The following is a 24866-nucleotide window of genomic DNA, read 5'->3' as shown; positions in this document are numbered from 1 at the left end:
TGCACTTTCTACATATATACGCCCAGCTGTCTGAGGGTTTGGTCTAATCCCTGCTGTTTATCCAAATTCTCCATATAAATGTGTGAAATTGTTCAGAAATAGCATTCGGTTTACAGAACTGTCTGATATGATTAAAATCCCCAAATTAACAAGTAGCCTTGGGATTGGTGACTTCAAAACAATGCGAGACTCGATTTTATATTTTTGTGATATCCTCACACATCTGTTGGAGAGGAAGTGATTTGTTTGAAATGAAATCCAGGCGTGTTTGCATTGTTAACTAAATATACAGAGACCTTCAGTCACAGCAGTTGAAGCGAACATGCAAAATCGTGTGGCGAGAGTAAAATTGACATTAAAATGAAACAGAGTGATAGTTTGTGGAAAAGAAGAAGCAAAGCAATGTCAGATGAGTTGGTCTATTTGATTAATTAACTGTAAATGGCATTGCGCTTTTCGGACCATTTGAAGACAAATTTCAAAGTTGAACTGCTTAAAAAAAAATCGAGCTTTGACATAGAATGAAACGGCATTTGTGAAAAATAAGTTATCAAATCATACGGACTTCTAATTAATGGGACCGTGCTTTGTCTAAACCAGGGATGATCCAGGCCCTGGGAGGCTTTTTCACCTACTTTGTCATTTTGGCCGAGAACGGCTTCTTACCAAGAGACCTCGTGGGCATCCGCGTCAGCTGGGACGACCGTGAAGTCAATGACGTGCAGGACAGCTACGGGCAGCAATGGGTAAGGAAGCAGGGACCGAACGTACGCTGGGATATCTTTAGACTCTCACAAGGTCTAAATACACACAATGTGTGTTTGAACCCGGCAGACCTACGAGCAGCGGAAGATAATTGAATTCACCTGCCACACGGCGTTCTTCAGCAGCATCGTGGTCGTCCAGTGGGCCGATCTCATCATCTGTAAGACCAGGAGAAACTCACTCTTCCAGCAGGGCATGAAGTGAGTGAAGGCTTTAAAAATCAAAAAAAGAGAGTGTTAAATGCACACGTTAAAGTCCATTATGATCATTTCTTTACTCTTTTTTTTCCCTGCTCATCAGGAACCGGATCCTGATCTTTGGTCTGTTTGTTGAGACCGCTCTGGCTGCCTTCCTCTCCTACTGCCCCGGAATGGACGTTGCATTGCGCATGTATCCCCTGAAGTAAGCTCCATATATGCATATCTCCACTGAACCGAAAAATAACCTCTTAAAGACCTAATGGGCTGCTATTAGCCTGTCACTCCTGCCTGTAAATGAAGTCTGTGATCTCTTTAAACAGCGCATTGTTATCCTTAATATTCAAAAAATGGCTGCAATGAATTTAACAATTTGCACTCTGTCTGTGACTCTCCGCTTACTCTTTTCTTTTTTTCTCTCCTCTTCCTCCTCCTTGCAGGATCTGGTGGTGGTTCTGTGCCTTCCCGTACAGTCTGCTCATCTTCGTTTATGATGAGGTCCGTAAATTCATTCTGCGGAGGTCCCCGGGAGGTAGGTGGTCATTAGGAAACACCAAGATTAAAAGGTTTTCCAGCGTATTTGAATGTTATTAAGCAAGAGGAGAAAACTGGCATTGCAGGATATTCGGCACCACACGTATCGAAACTGTTCCCGCCGTCGTCTGCGCCTCCGTCCGCCTCGAGTGTCCACTCGTTTGACCACATGCTGATTGGCAAAGTCAACACAGGTCTGGTCTGATGATCTGACCTGAAAGCATTCCGGCAGGCGTCTGACAGATGTCGACTCGCGAGAGTTCAGCGTCACTCCAAACGCGCAATTTTCCTGAATTTGAAAGAAACAAAACAAAACATGAAATATTTTGAACTGCGATGAAGAAGTAAAGACCAGGTACCACTTTTACACAACAGCGTGGGTCGCAATTATGGGTAATTATTGCAAGCCTTTAATTCTGGTGTAATGTTTAAAACATTGCTTTGAAAGCAGCGTTTTTGACACGTTTGGCAGCTGTCCCATTAAGATTGTTCAGTTTTGTAGCAGGCATACACTGTGCAATGCAACTTTTTTTTCTTCGTTCAACCGCCTTGTTGTTCTGGCACATTATAATATCACCATTGATATTCTGACATGTATTGTGAAAGAAGAATTGTAATAATTTTCATTGTTAACTTAAGCTTTAACAAGAGAAGAAATTTCAGGCCATTTTCCCGCAGCTATGCGGCTTAAAACGATCAGCGAGGAAACAAAACGCAAGCCACTTAAACAACGAACAATTCTCCAGCCTCCACAACACTTGGCTGATTACTGTTTGTCTTCCAGGTTTGATTTTTGACAAACTACCATGCAACCGCATTTCTGTCTGGCACTTTGCTGAAGTATTCCTTTTAACAAATGGGGCAGCTTATAAACACGAAAATATCCAATGGTGAATATCAAACTTCCACCAAAATCTAATTGAATCTTATAATTAATCTGCATGTGATCCAGATTTCAATCAAAGCTCTTTGTCATTTCTTTTGAAATATACCTCATCCTATTGTACAAAATTACTCATTTGTTTTTCGGAGAGGAAGGAAGACAAAAATACTGATAATTTAAAACAGAATGCTTAGTGTTTCTTCGTTTGGCCTGAAAACAATATCCAATGGCTTCGTGTTCAGTGCAAAGTAATTATTATGCTGGAATCACATTTTTTTGGTTCCTTTACAACTATCAAACACACACCAATCAGTCACAACAGTAAACACTCACCACATGTTCTATTAGCCTGCTTTACAGCACTAAAACAGCTCTGAGTAATCAGTGAATGGACGATACAGGGGCTGCTGTGGTGTTAGAAACAGCACTGAGTTGGGAGGTAAGACACCGTGGAGCAGGGTTGTTTCATCCAGCACAATTTTAAAATGCTCAGGATTGGAAATATTTGGTTAAATCAACACTCTGAAATGTCATAAGTTGTTAAAAGCATTTCTGGATGTTATTCAGTGTTGCAGAGTGCATTATTCACCCGGATCAGTTAATACTGGCTGATCTGCAGCGATGTTTAGGCTTTGTTTACACGGCAACGTTTCAAGTGAAAACGCATCGTTTTGCCTTTTTGTTTCAGAAAGGTTTCATATTTATACAGCAACATTTTAAAAACTGTGACTCTTCACACAGAAAAAACCAAAACACTGAAACAGATGTAGCTTTCATGTTCGGCAACTAGTGTGTGTTTTTTTGTAATGAAACCACACACACACACACACACACACGTGTGCAGAGAACGATACGCAATAAACATTAACAATGAGGGTACACGGGCATTTGTATGGACAAACAAGCAAGTTGGATTGTTATTGCTTTGACTCAATTATGAAACTATCAAATCCCAGGAGAATATGGACTAGGAGTCATGACACTGTTGAGGCGGCCATTGTTGTTAGTGTCCATATACTGTGCAGAAGAACTGTTTACCGCAGCCATGGTGCGCAGGAGCTGGAGCAGTAGCAGGGTTTGCGCCGTTTCCACAGAGACAGAGTCGGGGCGATGTGACCTTCGGAGTCATTTTTAAAAAGCACCGCTGTCGTGTAAACGGACCCCCCAAAACACAACAAAAGTTTAGCATTTTCACTTGAAAACATTGTCAAGTAAACCTTTGTCACGTCCAAAGGAACAACCTTCCACTGCTCGATCACCTTAATCCAATGGTGCAGCCTGGTGTTCTAACCTGGCCATCCACATGATGTGAAACGACTTTTTAGATCCCACAAAACTTCCTTTTTCTGACAAATTTCGCTCATATCTATGTATTTCACGCTTCATAACTTCACTGTTTATCATTTGAACTCACTTTACCCAGCTTTGGTTTTAATGTTGTGGCTGATTGAGGCATCGTAACACTGAAACAGACGATACCTGTTCCGACAAGAAGAGAGCCAGTAGCAAATGATTAAAAAGGAAATTAAAGCAGGCTGATGAAGACTCTTGAGATCCGCCCTGAAGATCAAACACGCGATACGGACACTCGACAATGGCTCAAAATGTGCTCGCTGCCACAGCGTTTCAGCTGATGAGGGGCAAGACATGGAGAGGCAAATACAATTTATCGTGACAGTTAATCATTTCTGTTAATCTGTGTGTCACGGGCTGCTGATCGGAGTCTTGGAGTTATAAGGGGATTCATTTGGAAATGTACAGAGACAAAGGCAACGGCATGAATACAAATAGAGCGATACAAAAGGATATTATGAAAAGTGCTCGCCTGTCATTTTGGTCTCTGACACCTTTCCTCTTTCTCTTCTCATCTCTTCCAGGTTGGGTGGAGCGGGAGACATATTATTAACAGTCAGAAAATGTTAATTTGGATTGTGTGTCTTTCTGCCTGTGTGCCTACACGTGTGTCTGTGAGGGTGAGACTGTGCGTCTATGTGTGAGTGTGTCGGTTGTAATATTGCATGGATCAGTTCACAAAACTGATTATCATAAGAAGTCCTGCTGAAAATAGGCTTCTGATTGTGCTTTTGAGTTTTTCTCCTTTTCATTTCACCAGAAAATATTTCCAGCAGAACGTACACCTTTGTGCCTCTTGTAAACTTTTCCCACAGCCACATACCGTGGTCTGTTTGGGCTATAATACCAAATATTGTTTATTTTGCGCAAAATTACCAAATAAAATATGTTCCCAAGTCCTGCTGGCTATTGATTTCATTGTCATTCTCAGATTGTGTGTTCTCAGTGTCATTGCTTGTGGCTATTGTTGCTTATTAGTCGTGCTAGTTGAGGGTTTGAGCTATAAACCGGATAGAATACAAAGACCTGAGCCAATTCCAATGTGAAATAATCAAATCTATGACCACATTCAGCATGTTCATGTAATATTTGTAAATTAGAATAAAACTTTTCGACATTGTCAGTAGTCTTGACTTTGATTTAGGTTATTTTACACACTTCACACTGACTTATGATCTGAGTTTGTGAACACGAAAACAGCCAACGAAAGCACAGTTCATCACATGTAAAATGTCCATTTAGATTCTAATATTGGCTTTATGCTCGATAATCTGAGACCTTTTCATCTTCTGTACCACTTTATCCTCAAGTTCTTGTTCTTGGACTGTGGGAGGAACCCGGTACCCAGAGAAAACTTGTGTTGGGAACATGCAAACTCTGCACAAGAAATATCCAATCCAGAGACTGTAAATATACAATTTTCAGAGGTGGTTGCTGAGAATAACTGGTTTTGCTGGAGATTATTAGCTTTTAATTTAACAGTTAATTTTTTGTTGTTGATTATAATCTATGTTCGTATCTTCCATGTTTAGTTTGCATGTTATCCATTCATGTGTGGGAACTAAGTTGGAAAAGGCTGTCTAAAATATAATTGCATAGTTTACAATGATGCTTCCGGAGTGCCTTAAGTGAAAACATTTTTAAGATTTTTGCCTAATACTTTGCCTTATATGTTAATAAGGCGACCAAACCTCATTATATATGTCCTCATGTCTAATAAGTGTCGCTGTGTAATTGAGTTGCTGTGACTGAAATATCTTTGTGAAAGCAATTTGCTCTTCAATATCTTCAGATCTAAAGTCAAAGGCAATGTCAAAACTGTCCTTAAAATTAATTAGAAATAAATTTCAGCTCTCGTTCGACCAACCTAAGCCTTGGTAACTTTGAGGCCTGTGAATTCACTTCTCATACTTTAATACCAGACCTGGCAATTTGGAGCCGAGCTGAGGGCTGCTCCTGGGCATCATTAACCTTACTACCAGGTTTCTGTCTGCATTTACCTCCATGTAGATTTGCTCTCTCTCTCTCTCTCTCTCTCTCTCTCTCTCTCTCTCTCTCTCTCTCTGTGTGTGTGTGTGGTGACTTGTTGTCTAATGTTATCCGATACCAGAAATGGTGATTAACTTGGTTTTTTTAATTCATCACTGAATTCATCACGTATTTGTCATTTACTAGAGTATTTTTTTGACAACTTCTCACGTTGACTACCTACATTTGAAAACAGATCTTTATTCTACTCCTTACATTCTTCAAAAGAGCTCATTTCCTTTCCGTTTATAGTCACACTAAAAGATTAAAGCAGTCATGACTACAGAAGAAGAATTTAAAAGGGATCGGGTCCATCAGTATTGATTGAACGCCAGAACTTCCTGTTTCTGTTTAAAGAATAAAAGTATTTCCAAAAGAAATGTACATTTATTGTGTTTTATATCCTGTCCTGACAGATTTTCACATGTTCTCATTTACAAAATGATTTACTCTGGGAACTAAATGTATGATGGAAATGTATTTATGATCTGTTTCTATGTTGAGTCAGAGTGGTGTAGTGATGCACATTTCCTTCTCACAACGAGAAGGTCGAGGGTACTCTGCCTTCACCCCCATTGTTATCTGAGATTGGCTCCTGCACCCTGTGACCCTGAACTGGATATAGAAGATGGATGGATTGAATTTGGGACGTGGTGGCTTTCTACAGTGGAATATTTTTTTTCATTTTGTGATATCTGCCTGTGCCACCGTGTAAATAGTATTGTCACAAACTGAACTTGATACACTGAAAAAACTCAAAATACATGCGTGCATCCTGGATGGATGGACGGATGGACGGACGGACGGACAGACGGATGGATAGATAGACAGATAGATAGATAGATAAATAGATAGATAGATAGATAGATAGATAGATAGATGGATGGATGGATGGATGGATGGATGGATGGATGGATGGATGGATGGATAGACAGACAGACAGACAGACAGACAGACAGACAGAATGACAGACAGTCAGATAGATAGATAGATAGATAGATAGATAGATAGATAGATAGATAGATAGATCGATAGACAGATAGATCATTGGCCATTGGCCGTTGATTAATTGCTGGTTGGTCGGTTGGTCAATGGATGGATGGATGAATACAAGCAGCAGTGCTACAACTTTTTTGCATATAAATACTGTTTTGGGTCAAATTTATGTTGGTATGTATCCACTAGTGTCGGTCATAATACAGACCATCTTGATAGATAATAGTGTATTTTGAAACCCAAAAATACACTCTTGATTCACCATCTATTACATAATGTCAGATTAGCTGCTTATAAATTGTAATTATGTTATTACTATGAGGGCGTTTTTCACCCAGGTCAAAATTGATGGGAACAATGGTTTTTGTTGACTTTATTGCATTTACGTTGTACTTGTTGTTAAATATAATGCAAAGTACAAAAACGCTCATAAATACGATGTAGAAAACGAGTTTAATGAAATCAGAGCCTTGAGTTCAAGTTTTCACCTCCACGTGACCTTAAAGCACCTCTGAAAAACCACAACATCCGCTGACGTCACATCCGCACACTGCTCGCCCAACATGGCGCTGCTTTTAAGGTCAGTACATCTCTGCAACATAAACACTGGAAGAGCAGTTTTAGGTCGTTTGATGGACTTATGAAGTCCTGTGGGAGTATTTAGGATTAAGTTATAACTGGATAAATGGAGCCTGAGTCCAGTTTTTCTCTTCATTTTCCTGTTTAAAAGGGTTACGACACCGCTGTTAGCTCGCGGGCTAATGCTAGCTGCTCTCGTGTGTAATTTAAAGCTGAGAAAAGACGGACTTTGACACTTTGTGCGATTAATAACCGACATCTCCTGATAAGTTTACAGTTCTTACTCTTTATATTTGCGTACGTGATTCATTTTGACCCGTTGTTAATCTACGGCTGTTACTGCGGTTTTAAAGTGTTATTTATCTAACACATATCTACCATGTCTTCGTATTTCTACTGACCTTTAATGGTTTTAAATGCGAAATGATTAGAGGTCAAACAACTCAAGCCTTTGTTGCGATACTGTCGGAAAAGATTCATTTTCTTCAGATGCCATTAATCAGATCTGTTATGTTTTTTTCTCGATCAAGCTGAGATAGGTTCCCGAAATTATTTCCTTATAAACCAACATTCTAATGATGTGGGGCAGATTTGGTTATGATACTGTAATATAAAGTTGGACTTAAAAAGCAATCTCAGTGTGTGACTTCGTTTGCCATTTTTTATTTTTAGACACAGTAAAATGTTGTGATGTCAATACATGTGCTGTTCACATTTCTTGTCACTATTGGTTATTGTGCTTTTATCAAATACATTATTGAACGGTCTAGTTTCTCCCCACACAACATATCACAACCAGAATATGTTCCTTTCTTTATCATGTGAGACTTCACAGGCATCGATCAACCAATAATTAGATGATTCATTTGACGAATTTCCAGTATTGTTTTTCTTGTTTGATCAAGTAATAATCCAACCTTTGCAGCTGTAATCTGATGTTTTTTTTTAAATTAAGATATATGTTACACTAGCATAATATTGAATGACTTTTTTTTTTTTTTCACTACACACAGCTCTGTCTGGCACAAAGGTCCTCATAACTAACCGAGACATGAAACTAAAAGCCTTTTCTCTCCTTTCTCTTCAGGACATTTGCCCGTCAGGGTGTCTGTCTCTCCAGACCACAGTACAGTGTCTTCTACAGACAGTGAGTTCTGTTTTGTGAGTGCATGTGCAGCCATAAGTACACTGCTATTCTTTGTAAGACGCTTTATTAATCCACTTAGAGAAATGATGTCTACACGTGACCAAAGTTAATCTTGCCTACACATCAGTACCTCTGTATTAACCATCAAAGCCTCTGCTTCACCACTGCCCCAGACACAATTTACTCCTGTTTTCAATGAAGTGTGTGCAATATTATCTGTGTCTAAATATCCTCCTTTCTGTCCTCTTCAGTGCTGCTCCAATGGGAACCACGGCGAAGGATGAAATGAACAAATTTTGGTCCAAAAATGCCAGACTAAACCGACCTATGTCTCCCCACATCACCATCTACAAGTATGTACCATGTGTCGAGCAGTGTGGAGCTTTTAGCATTTTTCATAAAGATTCATTACTGATGTAATACCATATGTTATTTCAGTTTCACACTTTAAGCAACACTACAAATCCACTGCCGCACATCTTCCCTGCTGAGAAAAATGCTGCTGTTTCAGTCTGCTCTCGGAGTTTGCGAGGTTTTCAATTTCCATACTAATAAAACGGCAGGGCAACACATTACCAGATATTTACTGCAGTAAGCACCTTGATATGCCAGGCAGCTATTTGAATCCTAAAACCTGCTGTAAAAAGAAGTGTCTGGTGGATTCACACCGAGCTTCCTTCTTGGCTTAGATTTTATTCAGGATTTCTCGTGTCATCTGGGACCGCTCTGTTGGCACTTAATGTCTGACACTGACACTCCAAGCCATTTGTTGTTTCTACCATCTGTGATCTAGTGAATTAAATCTCACTCGTTTTTGCCACTTTTAACCAACTCTGTACAAGAGTATTAGCCTAATTTATAACTGAAATGTCATAAATTTGTCCCACGGCTTGCGGTGCTGCCTTTGCGAGGCTGTTCCATCTCACGTTTGCGGTGCAGCTTGAATTTTAAAACCAGAGCATGACTGCGAGACGACTGGTCAGTCGCAGCCTCGTCCACACCAAGCTGGTTATAGTTACAATGGGATCCTCTTTGCGTTTGCATTCCAAACATAGTTGAAGTAATACTCGATTGAGTTTATTTGATTTATTCTTAAAATGATGTGACATCCCAAACAATAGGTGGCGACATGACAGCCTTTTCATAATGCGCTGCATCATCAGAGTCATTAGAGAGCTGAGACAGCGTGAACTGTATCTTTCTCCTTCCGAAAATAGCAGCCAGCTTGCTTCTCCCGTTTGACCTTTGACATGCTGTTTGACTTCCGGGGTAAAGGATTTGGTTCAGCGCTGTAACACTGGCTGAGCGTCTCTTTCCATTCCAGTCTGACTCCTCGGTCTACGTGCAGTCCGTTCATTTTCAATCATTTGATCACATGTTTGCCTGTTCTTTTAAACTTGAGACCTTAGGTGTCAAACATAAGGCCGGTGGGCCAAATCCGGCCCACAAGAGGCTTCGATCTGGCCCAACCGCCAAGCAAGTTGTCAAAATGTCAAAGAAGATATTGAGTTTTTAGCAAATTTCTTAAGTGCAGCAAGCGCAACACAACCTGAGCTGAGATACCAGTGATGCTGCCATGAACGATAGTAAAGGAGCATTAACCTCAAAGCCATCCTGTCAGGGTGAGTTTGTAAAAACAAACAAATATACGAGACGTTTTTTGACATTTCACAGTATTTGCACCAGAAGCTTTCATTAAGTTTGGCCTTATGTTGAGATTGAAGTCATTTTGGGTTGTTGTTGTTTGGATTTATAAAAATACTTTGTCAAAACAAAGGAAAACGTTAAAGTTTAAATGTAAAGATTATTATGGCACGACTTTACCGATCTGGCCCACTCCAGATGAAGTTGGTCTGTATGTAGCCCCATGAACTATTGTGCTTGACACCTCTGATCCAGACTGTCGGAGTGACTGACTCAGTGTTTGATCTCCGTTTTAATGGTTTTACATTCATCAAGATTGACCGTAAATATAATGCATCCTTTTGCCTTTCAGGTGGTCTGTTCCTATGATGATGTCCATCACATTCAGAGGAACAGGAGTGGGACTCAGCGGAGGTATTACATTAGTTTGGTTATTCTATTCTGAAATTACTTTAAAAAAAAAAAAAAAGATGAAGAAAGAAATACCTCTCAAAACATGTGTGTGTGTGTGTGTGTGTATATCTTCTCTTATTATTCCATCAACAAAAGGAAGCCTCTGTCAGCGTTTGATTGAGCCTGAAAATCTCCTCAGGGCATTTTAGTCCATCACTATTGATTTGTGCTAAGAGCGTTTACTGGAATTACAAAACAGAGGTTGTTCAATACGATTCAAGCCTTGCATGTGAAAATGAAGCGTTATACTGGAGGGCTAATGGCTTTTAGTCATTGGTGTGGTGTAAAGGGCCGAACCTGTGTCGCTGGGATATTGTACATCAGCTCCGCCGACCTTGATGAGACACGCTGTGAAAGCCGAGTTCAGTTGTGTTTATATGTTAATGGTGTTTAGTGAGGGTCACTTTCAACCGCCGGACGACCCTGCAGACTTTATTTGATAGATGAATCTTCTGGACTCCTCTTTAATTTTTACCATCTCAAATTCATACTTTTCTCAGATGGGGTTTTAGTTTTAGTTTCTTCTCTGTGTACATTGTCTCACATCTACTGTTTATACGTTTGTTGCATATGTGGCCGTCCCGGTGGAGACCCCAGTAAAGTCCTCTTGGATTCTTTGATCATCAAGGCAGTATGAAAATAGACGCTCAGACTTAGTGATTGTGTCCAGTTCATTGTGATATGCAGCCAATGAGCAGTTTGTTTGATACGTAGCCATTGTTTAGTCATTTAATTTACTCAGCTGGGGAAAAAAAATAAAATACTTGCACAACTGATGGGGAGGGCTGTAATGTGGTGGACCTCCATGCATTTATTTATTTATTCATTCATTCATTCATTCATTCATTCATTCATTCATTCAAACACCGATTTCATCTTTTGATCCCGTAAAAATCTGTGGCTCTGTCCAGCTATCTCAGCCTTCGCGTTGGCGGCGCTGACGTTACCCGGAAACTACCCGCACTACCTGGACCTGATCCACTCGCTCTCCGTCGGACCCTATCTCATCGGGCTGGCCAAGTTTGGCCTCGCCTTCCCCGTGTCCTACCACACCTACAACGGCATCCGCCACTTGGTGAGAATCGCTTGAATCCTCGGGAATTAGAAGCATTAATTTTTGTCACCGTGTTGCGTAACGAATGAAATACTCGGCCGTGCTGTTTTACATTCTCTCCCGGGTCGACTGAAATTCAAACGGGGAGCTTTTGCACATATTTATAAGCTCTTTCTGCTTCCTTTTTGTTTTTATTTATTATTATCTAATCAGTGGTGGGATATCGGCAAAGGCTTCAGAATTCCGGAGGTGTACCGCACCGGATACTTGGTGATTGGCCTCTCCATCGTCACCTCCATTGCCTTGGCGATGCTCTGAGCTCAGGACAAGATGCAATGAGAAGAAGAAGAGGGAGACTGGATGCCCTGTGGGAGTTTTGTGTATATGTTCTGTTCTGGCTGACTGCAGGCCTCATTTCATCAAAGTATTAAATAAAGGATTATATTATGCTGTACCCAGAAATGATGGTGTGATTTTTTTATTTTTTTTTCTTCTCTCCTCCCTTGGAATTAATTACACTCTGAAAAGCTTTGGGGGTCATCAAATGCAGCAGAGTGCAAAGTGCATGCAAATGTGACCTACTTTATTGCACACTTGTTCTTGCTGTGAACAAACAACCAGCAGCCAAAATTAGACGCGTCCTACATGTTCTCTCCTTATGTAATTTGTCTAATAACGCCGTGACGTCGGCTACATGAATCACTTTACAGTGTTTATCCAGTCAGACCGACCGGTACGGGCATTGTGCTGGTTGTGGACCAGAACGCTCCTGCTGACTGCGAGGCTGTCATTCATATTTTACCTTCTCCGGGCTGGCGATCCTCCAATAAATTTTTAACGCCGGGGAAAGAGTTGGGCTGAGATGTGGAGAGGCAGCAGCCCAGCGGTAGATGTATGAGGCATGTGAACAGGCTCCTCACCGGCAGCCTGCCTCGGGCCTTACCTCCCACTGAACCTGCACCGAAGTTTCACTCTACACCTCAACAGCTTTTGTCCTGCTGTGTGAATAAAAGCAAGCCTCGGTGTAATGTGAAATCACCAAGTACGTGTGGGATACACGCAGAAACCACAACAGAAAATGTTCCCTGCACGAACACACACGGTTTCCTAAATGTGTCTGTTTGGATCAGCTAAACTTGCGTGTCGAGAAATCTGTTTACCTCTAACAAAACTGCTTTATCAATTTATTACACACGGCTCAAAGAAAAAAACGCCTGTCAACTTGGATGTCGTTACAGTTTGCTGGTGAGAAAATGTATTTATGACCCACAAACAATATCAAACATTGCTTGTGAAGGTTACAAAGCACACTTTCTGCGCTGTCAGTGTTGGTAAACCTCAAAAGGTAATTTAATGGTTCTGATCGTGTATTATTCCCCTCAGAGCCTGTTACTGGACAAATATATTTAACGGTTGTCAGCTCGAAAAGAATTATTACAGTAACGTCAGCAGACTCCCTCTCTGCAGGCTGCATGGGTTCAGGTCTGGTTGCTGTGAAGTTGGCATGTAGATGATTTCCTGCACACTCGGTTCTAATCTGTGCTGCAGGCTCATTTCCACGTGAGATCAATCGCACTGCAATTTTATATTGTGATGGACAATGAAATGGGTCAATCTTGGTGGGGTTTTGAGGCGGAATTTACCTTGAGCCTCTTCACACCAAACCCCGCCGAGCTGTTTTTTCCCTTTATTGAGCAAAACTCAAACTGAAGCGGCCTAATGAAAACATGGGTCGTTTATTCCCTGCGAAGAAAGAGCGCTTTACCTCATCGCCGCTGATTCATCTGTAATGTACGATGTTTCATCTCTTTAGTTTTACTCCAATAATATTGCCATTATGATGCTTTGACGAGACCTCCAACATGAAAGCAGCAGGGGGATGGAAAGAAGCGGGCTCCAGCCGTGTGTGAGGCATTAAGAGGATAATGATTGCGCGGCTGCAGCACCCCCTACCGGCCGGCGCGGTATCATCCGGCCAGGCTGCGGTCCTGATGCTGAGAGATGGAGAGGATGCTGCACAGGGCGGGAGGGGGGGAGGATAAACCCGGTTTTGATTGAAAAAAATGTGCCTACGTCTCTGTGGCGCAATGGAATAGCGCGCTGGACTTCTAATCCAGAGGCTCCGGGTTCGAGTCCCGGCAGAGATGTTGCTGTGTGATAAAAGGCTTTTTGGATGTTGGGAGATAATAACAGAGATGAGCATGCATTGTGTTTTATACCCTTTTGTGCTCCATACGGCTGCTTTATGCTTCGGCACAAGAGATAGAAAGAAGATGGGTGTGAAAATACAAAATTCTAGCTGAGTTGCGGATATTTAGCAAAGGTCCAGTAGCTGTATATCTGCATGGGAATTTCAGATGGATGGTGCGCAAAGGTCACTGCTTTCATATGCAGATTTAAAATGGGCAAACAGCCTGAAACCACTGAAACTAAGCTCTGGTGTGGCACTGGAGAGCAATACAAGCTCCATTAGAAGCCTATCTATGACTGCCCGGCCTGTGCTCCTGGATTTCGTCCTCCACGGTCCATAGGACTGTGTGCTCCGGGTTCCGGTCCTCACACAGTGACATCAGAGGACACCGGGGTGCCCCCAGACAGAGAGGGAGGGAGGGAGGGATGGAGATGGTTTCAGCACCTGGGGCTGTCCACTCATTTGAACCGGAGCAAAAGCTTTTCTAATGCAGTGCCAGCAACCAAACGTTTAAAGCCTTTTCTGTCCTCATAACAAGTGTTTAATGATGCCAGATGCTGCGTCTCCGCTTTCCCATTCGGTTTAGAGACAGAGGGAGAGATAAAGACTCAGGTTTTCTTTGAAAATAAATGACTCATGGTACCAGGGGATACCGTCTCAAGATTTTTGAATTCTGAATCATGAACTGTAAATACAATGTGGAGAATCAGGATTGTTGCATAGTCATTGTGTGCTTTTCAATTTGGTGAAATCAGGGTGTGGACCTTTCTGGAATCCTTTCAAGGACCCCTGAAGGTGGACTCTTGATTTCTTCTATACATTAGGCAAAATCTGCATCCTTGTGTACGCTGATGGATTTATGCAGTCAGTAAAGAAAGCGGCTGCTCGCTTGAAGATCTCTCCAACGCCATGACTCAAATCACCCCTCCTGGCTCCCCATGGCTTTTATTGTTTTGCAGCCCCTCCAAGCCCACCTCCAGGGTTTTCAGTTCTGTCGCCACCGCCACTGATTGGGTTGTCGTGCGGCTGCCACCATCCATGTTTAACCCCATCATGCCTCCCCACACACAGACCTAATCCGCCAGTAAAACTAATCCTTAATCCTCTCTGGCAAGTTGAACAACCCCCCCACCCCCCACCCTCCCACCCCATCTCTCTTTCTCCCTTGGATTCCCAAACGTGCCCGACGCACGAAACGTCCAAACTACAAGGACCACCCTCTGATGAAGTTTATAGACATATGCAAAACTGCCCATTCCTCTGGGATACCCTATAAACATTACGATGTTCAGACATTATGGGGGTATTATACAAATTTCAAAGTGATAAAAAGTGACAATAAAGTCAGTGTTAAATGTGCAGGCGAGCAGTATTCCGAGAATATGACCGAGAGAGAGAAGTCCCACAACTCCACAAGGCCAGGCACTCAGTAACATCATTATTGCAAATTATCAAGCCTACGGGAAATAGTAGTGGGGCCCTATCTGTGAGATAGGAGTAATGGCTCCATAACATCAACGATAAGAAACATTACGCTCCGCTGAGAAGCGTGACAATCATCTCCGGCTGACCTCCTAGTGTTGGAGATATGTTGACCGGAGCCTGTGAGGAGACTGCTCAGTAGATAAAAAACATGGGGTGATACAATTCTTCAAAGCCAGATAAGGTCAGTATAGGCTGGGCGCACTGTGGAGTATTTTAAGACCATTATGGTGATTTCTTTTCGGTATGGAAAGATCACACTCCTCTCTCTATCTGCTCCATCTTCTTCATGTTGTTCTCTGCCAGTAGGCCCCTGCTCTGGCCCTGTTATCCCGGTGGTACGGGCCAAATCGTATTAAAATGCCCTCCCTCCCTCCATCCCTCCATCCCTCCCTCCCTTCCTCTCTGTCCCCTCCCCTCCCTCTCGTCTTTCAGACAGTCTGTTTTTGCTGCAGTGAACGGTAGCCGCGGAGAGAGAGAGAGAGAGAGAGAGAGAGAGAGAGGAGAGATAGATACAAACAGAGTGAGAGAAAGAGGGAGAGCGGAAGAAAATAAGGCACGACAAAACAAGGAGTCAAACAAAAAGGATATTTTTTTCACCCAAAAAAAGTCGGATCAGAAGAGAGAGAGGGATCCGGACAGGAGATCGCTGCGCATCACAGGAGGGAACCTTTCAGTGGAGACCTTACTGGAGACCAGCACCAGCCAGACCGACTCCGGAGGCGGATTATAACGGTGTGTGTGTGCGCAATGCTTGGCACTTTGTGCGTAATTATTTTTCCCAACATGGGTTAGGTTGTGGTCCATGGGGCGGACTGGAGACACCTGTCAGTGCTGACGCTTTTCAGTCTCCAGGAATGTGTCTGTGTGCGCACTCAGTGTGCGTGCTATGCGCGCGTATGTGTAATCCCTTATGCCAGCCCAGGAGAGACTATAATCCCTGCGTGTTTTTTTTTTGTTTTTTTTTAACTCTAAATACGCGTTTTGTTGTCGCGGCTTCTCTTTTCCTTCCCTCTGAGGCTCTTTTCGTTTGGCTTTGTCGCGCTGCAACTCGCCACCAGCCTCTTCCAAGAGTATCCAAAGCTCATCCCACCGGCTCCAAATATCCCCGCAAGTGCAGGAGAAGCTGTTTCGAGAGCGCACCGTGATGTAGGGGGGAAACATTGCCGTGGTGCGTCGCTGCGTCGCAGGGAGTAATTGTTGATGTTATCATTATTACTGTTATGGCTCTCCACGTAAAGAGTAAAAATAAAAAAGCGCACGAACTTGGGGTTGAATCACGCCCAGCCTGCTCGGGTTATTTCCCATGGATGCACTTGCTCTAGTTTTGTTTTCATTTCTCGCTATCACTCAACAGGAAGGGCTGGAGCAACAATGCACACACACACACACACACACACACACACACACACACACACACACACACACACACACACACACACACACACACACACACACACACACACACACACACACACACACACACACACATACACACACATACACACACACACACACCCCTCCCAGTCTCCACAACCCAACCCATCCCATGCCCTGCCCTCCACCTCCACCACCACTCCTCCATCCCTCCCCCTGTCCCCGCCCTAACCGCACGCCCGTCCCGCAGGCAACAAAACAGCCGCGGTGACAATGGAAGGGGGGAGCCTTTCGCAGATGGACCGGCTCACCTCTGCGCAGGCTTCTGCTATTTTAAGCAATAGATGGGGGAGAAAAAGAAATAGAACGTGTGACAGAAACGAGAGAAAGAGAAGAGAGATCGAGCGTTCTTATTATGTACGTCCGTCTGTATCCAACCTTGTGCAGAGCGCACCGTGTAATCTCAGAGGGCGGCAGGTGCATCTCTCCACTGCTGTTGTCTCTTTCATGCTTTTTTACCCCCTTTATCCCTGTTTCTCGCGCAACCAGCTGCATGAATGCGCCTTTGCGTTGTTTTTAATTAGCGTGAGTTAGTTGGAGCCTGGTCCAAAACACCCCGTTTTCCTCCAGTTCCCTGCACGCACAGCTTGTTAAAGTGGATGAATAAATTCTCAGCAATGTGAAGCCCCTTCCTCTCCTTCTATTACCATCTGTATACACCATCCCCATCTTCTCCTGGCTCTATCAACCCCCCCAACCCCCCACCCCACCCCTTCCTCTCTCAATCGCCTCTCACTGTGGTATGACACAAGCAGATCGATGAATACCCGTGGAGCAACGCATGAGTAACGGGTGGGCCAAGCGTTTATTCAGTGGTAGACAACCAATGGCAGGGGACGCAATTAGTGGCCGGTTGGCCTTCCCTGCCTGTTTTCTTTATCTCTCTATTGCTCTCCCTGCAGGTGACGCTCCAGAGCTCCTCGGCCCTCCTGAGGATTCAGTGAGACAGGCGGATCTGTGTGCCCGACCATGGCCTCCCCATCAGCCCTCTCCGCATTATGGAGTGTCAGCTTATTGACAGTCCTTCTCACAGCTGCGGTTCACAGCAACATTGTCGATGGTGAGCTCATCTCCCCCCTCTTTATCTATCTGCCACCTATTCTTTCTATCTCGCCGTCTCTCCCCGGGCTCCCGACCCCCGCGACCCCCTCTCTCTGTCACTGGTGGTGCCCCTTATCTTTAGACTTGAGGGTTTTTTCGTGGTTTCCTGTATTATGACAAGAGAATCAGAGAGCCGTGAATAAGCACATGGGACACTCCCACCTCCCTGGACCCCAGTGGAATTTGTGCCGTTGTTTTTCAGGAATGTGTGTGACTTGCACGTGGGCACGGGGCCCAACACGATGGTCCCTGCTGGAGTGGTTCACTTTCTTTGCAGCTTACTGTTTTTGTCCTCCTTCCCTCCACTGACATCATCACATGCACTGTTTGCTTAAATCACAAAAACAGAACATTTTCACATTTCACCTGCTCATTATTTGTCTGTCTTGCCCACATTGGCCACTTTTAGTTCTACAAGAGGGTCACGCAACCTGGAGAAAGAAAGCGGCCGCCTTGTATTTTCTCAAATTACCACAAATCAGCTTCCATACAGTACAAACACGCGATACTCATTATTGCAGGAGCTCCAAGTGTGATGAGCTGGGCGTGGCTGGAAGTGGATGGTGAGAAAGGATGTGATGAGAGAAGCACTTCGTAATGGTATCATCCCTGCTGCGAGTTCTAAGTGAACATGGGAATATACTGTCTAGTGTACTTTTCCAATTATATAACACTCAAGCAACTTGCTGCTGGTAACCTTTAGAAGGCAAATTATGCCAGTGGCAGAATGGTGCATCATGATTGCTCCTAAATCTATAGAAAATTGATTGACATAGGTAGGCTCCTGTTGGCATTTTCTCATTGCTGTTGAGATTTAATTGCACTGAGAGTTTGGCAAAAGAACCATAAGATGATATGGCAGGCGAAAAGACTTCTAATGCACATTCCCTCATTTGCATTTGCAATATATATCCTCGGAGGTCTCTAATGTTCAACCATGCACACCCACACCCACATTTGACAAATCTGAATCCACATGGATGTATGGTGCATGCATATGTATGGGCACGGTGCACATGTATATGTCCACCGGTATGCGAACACACACACACACACTTTCTGTGCTTTGCATTTGTTTATCCACATCAGCTGTTTCATAGTTTCCGCATCTTGGAGAAATTAAAGATTTTCAGTGTGGGCGCACAGTGGTCAGTGCTGTACGAAGTGAGAGACAATCGAGCCGACAGCACAAGCTGGGACGAGGTCACTGCTAAGCAAATTCAAATGGAAGCCTGTCAAGGCCCAGAAAGCTGTGGGAGATGAGAAAAGCACAAACAATCTTTGGATTGAAGCGCTGATGACACAATATCAATCTCTCATCAGCGTGCTGACCCCGGCTGTATAGCTCGTCATTGTAAACCCCAGGCAGTGGTTCGTTATTTGGGCCCGAAAAACGATTTTGGCTTGCATTCAGACGCACGTCACATTTGATTAAGGTGTTCCTCGAGGGAGGTCTGACCATGCATGACCAATTCTTGCTTTGGTTTCACCTAAGCGTTGTTTTACATTATCATGTCAGTCAAGGAGAATAATTAAGCCGAGGACGTCTGACAGCGTTTAGAGATGAGAAAACATGTCAAACAGTGATTGAGAGAAGCGAAGTGCTGACTTAACAAAATTCAGGGAGCATGCTGTGGACTGTCATAAATTCTTTTGTCAATACCTTGTGTCGTTTGGGTATAATCAATAGTCTTAGTAAACCTAATAACATACGTGACCCAATTCAGTAAAAATCCTTATTGTTTTCCTCTCAGTCTCACTGAAATTGTTTGTTGTAGTTAATACAAAAGCAAATAACAGCTTCAAGTTTCCCCTCCTGGAAAAGAAGAAATATATCTTATATGGGACCTCAAAAATAGCCCCTCAAGCACAATAACAAACATTCAGGGATGACACAGTATAGATATATGTATGTATGGGTTGTGCTGGCTGGTGCTTGTTTACATTAGAGAAACGTAACTAACGGCCTTGCCTTTTCAGAAGAAATGTGAGTAATCTGCAGAGTACTGGTTCATCGCTCACATCTGCTCGGATCTGTCTGATTGGTGTTGTTGTGACATGGCAGCAGAGCCGTTAAGTAGAAGATGGAGTTGGGAGGGGTGGGCACAGATAATGCCGTCATAATGGAGATCTCCATGCTAAGAGGCGCTGGAACAGAAGGGTCTACTTAGCATAAATAATTCAATGTTATGTATCAGAGAGGAAAAACGATCAGCTCAGCAAATCAATGTGGAAGCAGATGAGCCATCAGAGAGCAGGGCTGCCCGTTACTGCTCCACTCAGAGTCCACCGGGAAGTTAAAAAAAACAAAACACGAAGAAACATCCAGGCTGTTTGTCGCTTTTCATCATCTAAGCAGACAAAAAGAGAGCAAAAAAAGGTCCCCCCCCCCCAAGAGCTGCAGGGTTGATTATTATACAGCAATCAGCATGCAGCATGTCATGACCGTTTAAACTCCTCAGCAAACCTGAACTCCAGAGTTTCTCATCTTCATTTAATATATGTCAAAGTCATGGAGAGGACAGCACTAACTCTGTTTTGCCTGGATTTATATGTGACCAAGGCTTCCTCAGAGCAAGTGAACGAATCGAGGAGACACTAATTGCGTGCCATTTGACATATCCATTTCCACAGCTGGATGTGCAGCCATGCACTGCGGATGGAAAGTGCCTCTCAGAAGGGCACAGATTAGGCATGCAATTGGCCGGCTGTGCCCTGGTTCTGTACTGTTGACCCAGTTACCTCAGGGCTGTTGTGGAGAGTGGAGGGTCTGTCTGCTGGAGTAATCGGTTGACAGCCAGTAGAGCAGCGTGCTGCGACCTCCCATCAGCCACCTGGCCCTCAACTCCACGGCAGCCTGATCTCAGACCCCAGTCGAATGTTTGCATTCGGGACAAGAAACATGTCTAATAGTTTATTTACCTCAGCGAGTTCTGCTAGTCAGAACCACTGAATGAATCTCGATGCATCCAGCTGAGGCCAGTAATGAATAAGGATTAAAGGATGTGAGCACAGTGGACCAATCGTTAGTGTGGTAAGATTTACAGGCAGGAGGGCTCAGTATGTGTGTGTGTCTCTCTGCCAGCGGTGCACTTTATCCTGCCACAAAATGGGTTCCTTCCCCCCCTGGACCCGCTCTTTCTCACTGGCTCAAAGCCCACTTCCTGTGTGTGCTGCTGTTGTTTACTGTTGACTTCCTGTGTGCCAAGATGGGGGAACATTTGGCTAATACTCAGTGCGGCTAGCTCACAATAGCAGTAGGCGGTTTGGATGGGAGGCCTATGCCTGTTAACAAGGCTGACTGATAAGCAGTGACTCATTAACAAGCCGAGGTACACAGAGCCTGGGGGAATTACCGCCTAGCCACTGTGACATTAATAAGAGGCCTAAGCTATTTTTCCATTTGGCTCCACTGGCATAGGGCTAAACCAGTGGCTTCCAATCCCAACCTCCGAATATTTATTGGCTCTGTCGCTCCTCCATTTGTGTCGGGCTCTGGTTACCTGGTCGGATTTCAGCGCGAGCTGATCACTATTGTCAATGTGGGGCACAGCTAATGACATTTCCCACTTCAATGAAAAACCAGACACCCCTCATTAGTTTTCTACACATTCATTCTGAAACATCTGGGGAGAAGACCAATTAATTCGTCTCATACTGATCGTCCCAATTAATTAACAATATGCATGTTTCTTGGAAAATAAAAGACAATGACATGTTGGAACACATAGACTATATTTCAGTCAGTCAGACTGGTGATGATTCTGACACCCCATAGATCTAATTAAGTGTCTGAAATGTACTCAGTACAATACGTAGACGAATCTCCTATCAGGATTTTAAATCCAGAGCCATATTACTTCCTTTGTCTAATGTGTTTATTCTTCTCTGATCCTTTAAGTGTTTTGTCGTCCAGATCAGTTTTGTGATTATAAATCGGATCCTGATTGGTTGGCATTAGTTTGCAACAGATTCACATCTGGCAGAAAACCAATTATTTCTCCTGTTCATCATGCCGATTAATTAAGGCGCTGTGGCTGATTGATTAAACTCCCAACAAAGCTCTCACCATGAGCACCAGAGCCCTGGGGATGATTTGCGTCATACATTATGCACATTGCTGTGTCTTCATGTTATCTTCATATATCTACAAAGATGCTGTTACATTACATATCGTAAATTTAAAAAAAATGGAAAGTATTGATAAGAAATTTGTAAGTAAATTAGGTCGATTTAAAATGTAGTGACACAGCAGTATCAGCAGATCCTGGCGGTACAAGGAGCACCCAAATAAGACTCCATTAGACCTCATCAATCTGAGGCAGATCTCATCCACCTAGGCCCACTCAGGCAATGCGAGATTACATCACAACCGATCAATCTCACCTTCGTCCGTCATAATAACAGCAAATGCCATTTAGAGAAACCAACCAGGAAGGCGCTCTTGAGGTTTTGCAAAGTGGTAACACACTCAACTTCCCCTTAGGTGCTATTAAAAACAAAAACTTATCACTCTGAAACAACTGAGGGTCAAGAAAGTAGAGGAACTGTGAGCTTTAAGACATCACCCCATAAAGGCACTTGCAGATTAGAAAAACTTAACAACAACATCAATGCCAGCCTTGAGATACTTTAATTCACCTTTTCTTTTCAACAAAAAAGAGCCCCTTTTATAATGCACATCCCTCGACTAGTTATTACTTTGAACAGTCCCCTCACTCCCGTTCCTCCAAAACTCATCCCACTTCATTTCTGCTGGAATTCTCCAACGGGATGTTTTAATTGATTGCTGCGGGGGCGGAAATCGCCCGTCCTGTCATTGACGCATGGCTGACCAGACCAAAGGCTTCCTGGAAAGGTGTATCTGTTTGTTGAAGCCAATCACTGTGATGTGTGTTTGTGTGGAAGTCCAACCACAATGGGGTGCTGGAAGATGCAAGAGGATGGCTGTAAAGAGCAGCATTTGTATTGATTGAGTCTGAGTGCTGAGGGTTCCCCCAGAGCGCAGGAGCTCCACCAACAAAAGAGCAGAGGTTGCTCTTGTTTATTACCTCTTTTTGATGATGCCATCACTTTAGCTCATGCTAGGGAGTGTGTCTGTGGGGGGATCTTATCACTGATCCCACAGCCATAAAACCATTTTAATTCACCTGTGTGTTGTCTGGGGACCTCTTTCTAGTTCTGCTGAGGGTATCGCTGTCCATTCGCCGGATGGCGAGGCTTTAGTGCAGCTGTCACATATGGAACCAGTGTTGGGGAAGGACTGTGGAGCAGCTCTCCAAATTGGTACTTAATGTGGTATAAAATCTCATGGGCATAATTCCCTTGGAATAAATCTGACATCTGACACTTGCGCTTTACCACCATTACAATGTCAACGTGAATCAGCAGCCAGGCAGACGGGGTCCTTCAGGCTGCGTCCTCTCTTGGCACATGCCGTGGCGCTTTTGATAGTTTTAACACTGACTGGTTGATTAACAGTCAGAGCGATTACTCAGTATCCCGGTCTGAAACAAATGAACTCCACAAGTGTATCATTGCACTTAAGCAGGCTTGAGTGTCATTCCACATGTATTATATACATTTCTATTCTTCTAGTTTCAAGTTTATGGTATACCGAGGGTATGGTTTCACGGTTGAAGCTGTTTGATGGTACCGTCATCAAGGCTTCTTTTGCATTGTGATCCAGCCACTGGTCGCTGGAGTTCATTTGTGTTTCGACTACTCGGCTGCACTCCTTCTGCCTCACAATCACATTACACTACACTGCTTGAATGCTCATTGCTCTCATATACATCGGCTATTAAAATGCAATCAATATCATTAGAATGCCTTTTGCATTGACACAGTACCTGGCATTCAGCATTAGTATATTCATCATCATTTGCAGCGGCATTATAAGTGGATGAAAATGTCCACGCCGACACTGCAAAGTGGGGTGGAAGTGAGGGAGGAAGGGAGGAAGGGAGGATGCATTGTCAACAAGAACAACCATGACGGGTGTGGGATCATTAGACTTGATACTACAGAGCATGGATTTACTTTTCATTGAAGTGGAAAAGGTCGTCTTTTATGAGTCTTTCCTGGAAGGCAAAAAAAAAAAAAAAGATGACGTGTGTCTTTTTCACTGGAGTTCGCAGATACAGTAAATGCTCTGGAAAAAGGGATGTGAGTGGAGAAGCGGTGGGAAGGGAGTGCGATGCACTTCTGCTTCTGTAGATGTCTTTGGAGAAGCTGAGTGGGGAAAGTTTGGAGTGAGCGCCGACTTTTCTGCACTGCTTGCAGGAACCGAATCCATGCTATGTGGACCGAGTTTACGCACCTCCGTAGGTGGTCTATAGGAACTGATGACTTTTGGATTGCAATGCACTTTTGTTGTGTGTTTCCTTTTTTCTTTATTTTATTGCTGAGTCAATATATCCATACTGAAAATTATTTCTTAATACAAGCTGCAAACGATATCACACTGCTACGTGTTTAAATCGGGAGCAGAGAAAATGGTGTGTTATCTCATTTGCACTATGCCTTTGCACTGAATTTCAAAGTTTTATTCCACAGTGTAGTTGTGTGTTGGGTTGATTGTTTCTTTATGAACGCTAAGTGGATTCTCACCTTTTAATTTCACAATGCTGTTATTGTTCCCAATAACTTTGATCTGCAATGCAAATTGTTTTAAATGTTTTTTCTCTTTATGCTTCAAGTGGAGGACTTGATGTCAGATTGTGTGAGAGCTAAAAAAAAACTAGCAGTCTAATGATGGATGCAGAAATAATCTAATTTGCTTCACTCTGTAATCCTCAAAGTCTTACGAAAGAGAAAGATTCATGTTTTTTCCTTTAACCACGGGATATATTTCCATCGTTTAAACATTGAAGAAGGTCAGCCAGCCAATCAGTCTGTGGCCGTGATACAAGTGGAAGCTTCAAAGTCGCACACTGACCAGTGGAAAGGTGCAGGCCGGGCTTTTATTCCAGATCTGGCCCTTGACTCTGATCAAGGTATGAGGAGCATCTCCTGAGTGG

General features: G+C 43.3%; 3 protein-coding genes across 3 annotated transcripts in view; all 3 read left to right on the top strand.

The window, feature by feature from the left end:
* Window positions 1-6132, top strand: part of atp1a2a (ATPase Na+/K+ transporting subunit alpha 2a) — a 44378-nt gene extending 38246 nt beyond the window's left edge. The window contains exons 20-24 of the mRNA XM_080468848.1: window positions 601-746; window positions 835-965; window positions 1066-1167; window positions 1403-1494; window positions 4257-6132. Coding sequence (XP_080324974.1) covers window positions 601-746; window positions 835-965; window positions 1066-1167; window positions 1403-1494; window positions 4257-4285 — 500 coding nt within the window. The 3' untranslated portion in view covers window positions 4286-6132. The remainder of the gene's footprint in view (window positions 1-600; window positions 747-834; window positions 966-1065; window positions 1168-1402; window positions 1495-4256) is intronic.
* Window positions 6133-7298: 1166 nt separating this feature from the next.
* sdhc (succinate dehydrogenase complex, subunit C, integral membrane protein) lies at window positions 7299-12087 on the top strand. Its single transcript, XM_080487711.1, has 6 exons — window positions 7299-7336; window positions 8423-8482; window positions 8734-8835; window positions 10479-10540; window positions 11491-11654; window positions 11847-12087. Exons 1-6 carry the CDS (start codon window positions 7320-7322, stop codon window positions 11949-11951), a joined length of 510 nt encoding a protein of 169 aa, XP_080343837.1. The 5' UTR covers window positions 7299-7319; the 3' UTR covers window positions 11952-12087.
* A 3652-nt stretch (window positions 12088-15739) lies between these two features.
* cadm3 (cell adhesion molecule 3) overlaps window positions 15740-24866 on the top strand; it is a gene marked incomplete at its 3' end in the record, with an annotated part of 90244 nt that continues 81117 nt past the window's right edge. The window contains exons 1-2 of the mRNA XM_080474219.1: window positions 15740-16041; window positions 17646-17803. Of these exons, the coding sequence (XP_080330345.1) occupies window positions 17713-17803 (91 nt within the window). The 5' untranslated portion in view covers window positions 15740-16041; window positions 17646-17712. The remainder of the gene's footprint in view (window positions 16042-17645; window positions 17804-24866) is intronic.

Source organism: Lipophrys pholis (genome assembly GCF_963383615.2).
Source record: "Lipophrys pholis genome assembly, chromosome: 1".
Classification (NCBI taxonomy): Eukaryota; Metazoa; Chordata; class Actinopteri; order Blenniiformes; family Blenniidae; genus Lipophrys; species Lipophrys pholis.
This window is presented reverse-complemented; position numbering and strand designations above follow the sequence as displayed.

Excerpts from the sequence above, each read along its gene's own strand:
- sdhc (XM_080487711.1), top strand. Across the intron at positions 8,836-10,478 it reads CCCCACATCACCATCTACAA|GTGGTCTGTTCCTATGATGA; the intron begins GTATGTACCATG and ends TTTGCCTTTCAG. Across the intron at positions 10,541-11,490 it reads AGGAGTGGGACTCAGCGGAG|CTATCTCAGCCTTCGCGTTG; the intron begins GTATTACATTAG and ends GGCTCTGTCCAG.